At 29.8% G+C, this 8,352-nt stretch overlaps 1 protein-coding gene across 1 annotated transcript; it reads right to left on the minus strand.

The window, feature by feature from the left end:
- Positions 1-581: 581 nt before the first annotated feature.
- LOC101491024 (uncharacterized) lies at positions 582-4,279 on the minus strand. Its single transcript, XM_027334178.2, has 3 exons — positions 4,217-4,279; positions 2,260-2,979; positions 582-2,138 (listed from the first exon to the last, which is right to left on the minus strand). The coding sequence occupies exons 1-3, from the start codon at positions 4,277-4,279 to the stop codon at positions 636-638; spliced, it is 2,286 nt and encodes a 761-aa protein (XP_027189979.1). The 3' UTR covers positions 582-635.
- Positions 4,280-8,352: the final 4,073 nt, after the last annotated feature.

Raw genomic sequence — 8,352 nt, forward strand, 5'->3', positions numbered from 1 at the left:
TTTCCCCAATTTCCTCACCTACTTGTAATTGTTCTCTTGACTTTTCCTCCACTCCATTAGACAGAGCATCTGTATCTGTGTTCTCTTCCAACTTTGAGTTATCAGTCTCTTTCACCACCTCAATATCTGAGTCTTTGGGAAGGTTAACCTCCACTGTATCAGCGGTTAGTTCTTGAACTTCAGCTGCTTCCTTTAGCTTCTCTTCTTCCTCTTGTTTGAATATTTGAATTTCTGGCTCACTTTGCTTTTCATCCACTTCAGTACCCACAGGCTCTGCCTTCTCTGTTTCTGTAGGCACTACTTCGTCGTTGTTAGTCTCTTTCAATAGGTCTGCCTCATGTTCTATTTCTCTTGTTTTTTCTTCTACAGCAATGGCATCACTGGTCTCTGCAGAGTGTTCAGGAATTGCAGCAAATGTGTCTGATTGCGTCTTTTCCTTTTGTTCTGTTGAATGCTGTTCTGGTTCTTTCTTATTTTCTTCAACTTCAGTAACCACAGGTTCTGCATTTTCTGTTTCTGTAGGCTCAACATCAGTAACCACAGATTCGTCTTCTCCTTTTTCCGTAGGCACCCGACGACAATGAAAAAAAGAAAACAAATATGTAAAATCTGCAAGCTTAATTCAATCAGTCCCATTATTTGACTTTAATGTCCCCCTTTGGTTCTGAGGACAGATTTTTGGAAGATGGAGATTTTCCGGTGATAGCCTTCTTTGCTTTCACTAGTGACTGTTTTACCTTTGATATGATGTTATTTGACTGCTTTTGAACTGGCTTGGTTGGAGTTTCTTTTGGAAGGTCCTTGGATGTCTTTGTTGTATCATTTTCCTTGGTGGCTTCAACCTCAGTTTTCACTGGCTCGTCAATTTGTTCTTTCTCCAAATTAGCTGCTCCAGTTTTAACAAATTCCTCCTCTTCTTTTTCTTCAAATTTAGATGCCAGTGTTTCTCTAACAGGTGCACTTACAGCATTAGAGATTTCATCCACCTTTGTGTCAGCATCTCCTTCTTTCTTGTTATCAACTTCTTCATTTTTCACACTCTCTACATTCACACTCCCTTCTTCAGGTATAGCTGCCGTTGCATCCTTCTGTTCCTCAGGCTTCTTGATATCAACCTCTACCTCTCTTGAAGATACTTGGACAGCATCAGGTGCTTCTGATTCCTTCTTTTCATCCTCTGCAGCAGCAACAACAAACTTTTCCTCGACACTGGTAGGGTTCTCCGTATCACTGGCCGCTTCTTTTGACTCAATCGCATCAGTAAAGCTTGATTCTTTCTTGACATCTTCTTCAACAACCTTTTCTTCAACTTCATGAGATGGTTCCTCCAGACTTGCAGGGTTTTCCTGAGCTTTGACATTCAGTGAAACTTGTGTCGTCTTCACTGTGGTGTTAGTTTCACTTTCCACCCCCTTTTCAGTTTTCTCTTCATTGAATGATATGGAGTCTTTGATTGTGGCATCTAGAGATCCTTCACTTTTTTCAGTTGCTTCCTTTGGCTCCACCTCCTTATTAGTTTCCCCAATTTCCTCACCTACTTGTAATTGTTCTCTTGACTTTTCCTCCACTCCATTAGACAGAGCATCTGTATCTGTGTTCTCTTCCAACTTTGAGTTATCAGTCTCTTTCACCACCTCAATATCTGAGTCTTTGGGAAGGTTAACCTCCACTGTATCAGCGGTTAGTTCTTGAACTTCAGCTGCTTCCTTTAGCTTCTCTTCTTCCTCTTGTTTGAATATTTGAATTTCTGGCTCACTTTGCTTTTCATCCACTTCAGTACCCACAGGCTCTGCCTTCTCTGTTTCTGTAGGCACTACTTCGTCGTTGTTAGTCTCTTTCAATAGGTCTGCCTCATGTTCTATTTCTCTTGTTTTTTCTTCTACAGCAATGGCATCACTGGTCTCTGCAGAGTGTTCAGGAATTGCAGCAAATGTGTCTGATTGCGTCTTTTCCTTTTGTTCTGTTGAATGCTGTTCTGGTTCTTTCTTATTTTCTTCAACTTCAGTAACCACAGGTTCTGCATTTTCTGTTTCTGTAGGCTCAACATCAGTAACCACAGATTCGTCTTCTCCTTTTTCCGTAGGCTCCACTTTAATGTTATTGGTCTCTTCCGGATTTCTCCACTGTTGTCTTTTCCTCTATGGTCTTGCTCTGTTTCTCATCGGCTTCCGCTGAGGGTTCAGCATCAGCAATTGCAACTGCGCTTGGTTGTGCTGCCTCTTCTGATTTTTCTTGTGATTCTTTTTCTTGTTTTGTTACTTCCTTCTCTTCAGTGGCCACAGGCTCGGGCTTTTCTTCCTTTTCGGCACTTGTTTCCAAAATTTCGGCCTGTTTCACCAACTCTTTTTCAGATTGATTAGTCTCAGCCGCATTGCTTGATTCTTCAGCAGTGTCAACTGATTTTTCAATGGTTTCAGCTTCTGGAATATCTCCTGTCTTAGGTTGACTCTCTTCATCTGTTTCTGCAGGCTCCTTTTCTATCTGCTGTGGTGTTTCCTCCACAGCAGGTTCAGTGGATGGTGGCTCGTCTTGCTGGCCTACTGCTGCATCGTGTACCGGTTCTGCAACATTGATAGTCTGTGATTCAGGAATCAGATCCTTCTCCTCTTTCAGATTATCTGCGACTGTAACTGCATCTGCAACAGCTTCTAATGGCGCAGAATCATCAATTTTTTCTACCACAACAACAGGCTCAACCTTCTCTTCATTTTCTTTCTCTACAGTTGGATCTTGTGCATCATCAACTATGTCAGGTTTCAGATTATCTTCAACAGAAACCTGCAACACTGAAGAATCATCAGACTTTTCAATCTCGACTGCAGAAAGCTCAGCCTTCACGTCATCTCCTTCTGTGTTGGACGTAGGAGTAACTTGACCTTGCGTATCGTCAGGCTTGTCATCATGTTTGTCTCCATCTTCATTGGCTAGGGAATTGATCTTTTCTGCAATAGATTCGTCCTTTTCTTGTTTCACAAATTGCTACATAATAAAAAGATGGAAAAACATTGATATAGTTAAATGAAGCGCTTATGCATTAACAACAAATCGATGTTTAGAAGAAAAAGAAACTAGGGAACATTTTATGAAACATGGTAGAATAAAATATATTTGAAACATATTAGCAGTTCAAATATCGAAGAAACCTTTTAGTGAATCTTTGCCATATTTTTTTATCTACTGCCATGTTGTTTAGTTTATTAATAATTTGAAACTTTGCAGAAAATAGTCTGCATAAATAACATCATTGTTAAAATGCACATTAACATTACATATTGCATGATTCTAACTTGTCTAAGACTCTTGTGCAAAAGAACCATGTGAGAGGAAAGGAATCATAGATAAAACATTGAACACTTTTTTCCTTTTTTTACTTTTCTTGCTTTTCCATGCTGTCATCTGTGTATTTCAGATATGACATCTCTGATTCTAATCCATTTGGACCATATCCATAGGATTTCATGTTTTGAATCCGATTAGTTCCTTTATGTCATATGAATGAACAAAACTTGGTCAATTTTTTAAGATCTTAACATTAACTTTATTGTAATTTACGTGAATATAACAAAGGCAACACTAAATGAAAAAAATGTAGACATAAAACTTTTACATATAATATAACCAAATGATATTAGAATTATATGTCTAATTGAGGAAAATACAAATAACTAAAATAATCAATTTTTAATTATGTATAGAAAAATAATTCATTTTGTCCTCAATAATACTTATTTTCTAGATCACTAAACTATATCTATATCTGTTGAATCAGATCATATATCAGTTAAATTCATTTACTTTTTCATTTTTGTAGTAATCAAAGTTGTATATCTCACTCAGTCTAGTATAAAATAGAATTTTTATGCACCAAAGTTATCACAAATACTTGATAATCTATTACACTTGACGGGAATAAAAATAAGGCTGAGAAATAAATAAACAAACAAACAAAAAACACTGCAAACTTTGAATTTTTCTCTATTAGTAAATAACTTCACCAAAACAAACTCACATATATAATTTTTTAAAAAAAAAAACATCTACAAGTAAACTTTATTTATAACTATCCACTGAGTAAAGACATGCAAGCTTGATTCCAAAAAAGAAACATAAAAAATACATATACATAAGCTTGATCAAAATAATAAATGTGTGCTTAAACTAAGATACAAAATGAAGAAGTTAAAGATCATGAGAGATTTGAAACTGAAAAACAAACCTCGTGAGTAGTAGTAGTAGTAGTAGATTGATCAGATGCAAGTTCAACAGTCTCACTAGCCATGATTGATGATGTGAAAACCAAGCTTACAAAAAATAAAAGAAGTGAGGTTCCAAGTGAAGTTGTTGAGAACTTAATTAAGATGTGAAGAAACAAATAAAGAAAGTTTCAAGTAAGGAGAATAATATGGTTGGCAACAACTCCAAGAAAAAGAAGGAAAGCCAGTTCAACTTTAGGATGAACAACAACTTGTATATTTTTTTTTCTACACAAAAAGGAAGAAACAGAGATGTTTGACAGACTGTATGTCACATGAGCTGGTGGTATACTATTGTGGTATCAATGATTTAGAAGGATTAGGATTAATGTGTCACTAAAGTTTTTACATTAAAATACAAAATATTAAAAACTATATAAAATAGGAAATAAAAAAGTTGATGTGAGCTGTACCAAAGTGACTAGTAGCTTTATTGGAGTGATTAATGGGGACCAGATCAGTGTAAAGAAATTTCTGCATTTAACGGTTGGAAATGTTTGGGCCCTCCTGTCAAACTTGGATATATATAAATAAATCTCCTTGTAGACTCTGGTTTCTCAATATTCCTCTTAAGCAAAATTTAATTAAATGTCTTCTTCAGATTATGGAATTCATAAATAAATACTCTATTTCTACCTATATAGTATCTTATGAACTAAATTAAGTGAATTTATAAAGTAAATAATAATATTAAATTTATTAATAATTTATATTGTTTTTATAAATTCTGCATTTAAAAGGGATAAATAGTTAATATTTGTATCGTAATATTTATTGTCTATTTATACATCATAGCATTTATTGTTTTTCTTTACTGTATTTTATAAAAGGATAAAGAACTTTCACAAAAGAAACCAAAATTTAGGGATAAAGGACTACATTTTTATGATAAAAAAATACTAAATGAAACACTGATCTCTGTATAAAAGATCGGATAATGTCAACACAACAGAAATGTAATGTAATGTGAAATTAATTAATACCGACTTAATCCAAAAAAATTTAATACCGGCCCATGTACTTAGACAAAAATTGGGAAACTTTTGCTAATAATAATTTTAAGGCAACTTGTTTCTTTTAATTAAATAACCATTATTGTCTGTTTTCTTTTATGATTTTAGGCTACATCATTATGGTTGTTGCTGCCATTAAGTCAAAAATTTATCATAGATAAGGTATGAGCACATTATTTCATATTACATCAATTCTCAACATCACAATTCAACTTTTGTTTTTTTACCAAGGCATGTTCAAGTAGATTTAAATTATATTGATAAAAAATAATATAATTTAGAATTGTTAAAATTAAAAGTAATAAACTTGTGAATAAAATCACAATACAACATACACATTAATAACATATAACAATAAAATATATATAAATGTAACATAATTTACAAATATGATAATTTTAAATATATAAAATAACTAAGTTTTTTGAGTTGTAATGTTGACGATGTTAAATTTATTAGTTAAATTTATATTTTATCGAAAATAATCTGTCTATTATGAGTCAAATGAACGCCACGACAAATTAAAAAATTAAAACAACTTTATACAAAGACCACAAACAAAACATAAGACGACAAAATAAAAAAAAATATTAAATATATATAAAAGTTAATTATTTAAATAAATAAAATAAATTATTTTGGATAAATAATTTCAGACTAAAAATTAACCCTATACACCCTGTTAAAAAATAGAGGCGGCTAGATCACGCAAAGGAGGCATCTATAGGGAACAACAGAGGCAGAATCAATCTAGGATAAGACTTAGGGTTATAATCTATTTTTAATTACAAAAATATTATCTTAGTAAAAAAATTCAACAATATTATTTTGCTTTTTCTTTATTTTTTGATAATTAAAATGAAAAAAAAAATCAAACATATACACACATAGAAAAAGAAATACAATTTCAAACTAATTTTACGTTCAATAAAAATTGAATATTAGATAATTAATTTGAAATATAATTATTAAATAAATATATATGGTAAGATGATGAGTCTTTGTTTGATTACGGTGTAAAATTTTCTTGAAAGATGCTGATTGTTACTATACGTGTTTGTTAGAAATAGAAGAATAACATTTAGCTAATAACATCTGATCCTTGCAAATTGTAATTATCAATTATTTCATGTATGGCCATCCAATTGTTAATAGGTGAAAGCCCCTATATTTATGTGTGTTTTTCTTTCTTTTACAAATGTTTCTTACTTTTACATGGTCAATGCATAGTCATTAACTTTATACAAATATGTTATAGGACTAGTTACGATGTGGAGTGATTTTGAGGGAAAAAAAAATATTCGACCTATATATTAAAATAATCACAGTTTCGATTAGGTTAACATCTTTAAAAAATGTAATATAATTCAACTAAATGCAATTTAAATTACATTTGTTTTCACTTGATCTAATTTACTATTGTAGTTTTTTTATTAAAATTAATACCACATTAAATTAATAAATTTGACTTAAAATATAACATACACTCCATATATTAAAAATTAATATTACAGAATAAAAATAATCAATACAGTAAAAAAAAACTAAAACGATAAGTATTAGTAATAAAAATTAAAAACTAACAAATAATAAATTATATAATATCTTATATTAATAAATACATAAAAAAAAATTACAAATAGTTTTGTTCATTTTTAAAAAAAAAAATTGAAAATTCTATAGGTATGATTTTCAGTAAAAGAGGTCTAAAAATATTTAATTGATATTTGATTCTGTGTGTTCTCGATTTTTTTTATATCAATTTTAAATTTAAACACCTTTACATATATAATTAATAAAAATGTCACTATAGGAGTTTTTTATATAGTCGGTAAATTATAATTACTTTTTTATTAAGTTTATATAACTATTTTAAAAGTTATATAATCATGCAAATGACATCTGTGATTTATTTAAAAATTAATATATTCTATATATTATTTTATGTATTTCACAAAAGTAAAAGATACCGCTTTAGTAACTTCGAGGGTTAAGGAAAACAATTAAGATTCATTTCAAAACGAAGAAAAAAATCATAAGTTCATTTTTTAATTTTTAACAATTTGAGGGTCAAAATTTTCACTTTTGTATATATATCTTTTTTTTAAAAAAAAATTCCTAGTTGTTTTTTCGGTAGGAGGTCGTTCCCTTCCCTGAATAAGCGATCATCTGAATAACAAAATTTTGAAACTTAATAGAAGGTCGTTTTTTGGGGAAGCGACCTCTAACTGAGTAAATTTTTTTATTTATATTTTAATATTTATTTATTATTAGAGTTATTAATTTAATTATTTATAAATAAAAATATTAATAATAAATTAAAATAAAATACATTAATAGATTATAAATAAATTTTATATTTTAATTATTATTATTATTATAATAAATAATTATTATAATTAAATGATATTATAAATTTCAAAAAAAAAATTAAATGGTAGTAAAAATTAAATAATAATAACAATTAAATTAAAAGAAACAACTACGATGCACAATCTCAACACCGAAAAATTGTGAAAAAACAATCAAGAATCGCGAAGATGAAACTAAGAGCTCACAGGTTTGATGGAACCTGTTGATACCATGTTATGAATTAGGGTTTGATGTCATTTTGCTTTGATATTTTTCTATATAAATAATCGTTACAACATTTATATCTCATAATTACAAATTAAAGACATCAAATCAAATTCTGATTTGTCTAACTTATTTTTGAAAATCTGACAAATATAATTACAAATTAATAATATTTCTTGATTCACACTATTACCTAAAAGAGTATACATTATTTTAAAGAGTATATAATATAGATAGGGTACTTCTATACTCATGATCCTATATGGCAAGTCTAGTTGTTGACTTGCATTACATATTTTCATGCCAAAATGCTAATAACAAAAGTTCTTTCCATGACAACATTTCTTTCTCGCTATTTTGGTTTTTTAATCGTTAATTTAATGTATTTCGTTTAATTTTCATGTTATTAATATAAATTTCTTTTCATTTAATTGTTATTATTATTTAATTTTTGTTATCATTTAATTTATTTTTTTTTTAAATTTGTAATATAATTTAATCATTTTTAT

Source organism: Cicer arietinum, chromosome 4, assembly GCF_000331145.2.
Source record: "Cicer arietinum cultivar CDC Frontier isolate Library 1 chromosome 4, Cicar.CDCFrontier_v2.0, whole genome shotgun sequence".
Lineage (NCBI taxonomy): Eukaryota > Viridiplantae > Streptophyta > Magnoliopsida > Fabales > Fabaceae > Cicer > Cicer arietinum.

Coding starts and splice junctions, on each gene's coding strand:
- LOC101491024 (XM_027334178.2), bottom strand. CDS start 4,279: ATGGCTAGTGAGACTGTTGAACTTGCATCTGATCAATCTACTACTACT. Junction 2,980..4,216: donor CTACTACTACTACTCACGAG/GTTTGTTTTTCA, acceptor TTTATTATGTAG/CAATTTGTGAAACAAGAAAA. Junction 2,139..2,259: donor TGGCCACTGAAGAGAAGGAA/GTAACAAAACAA, acceptor GCAAGACCATAG/AGGAAAAGACAACAGTGGAG.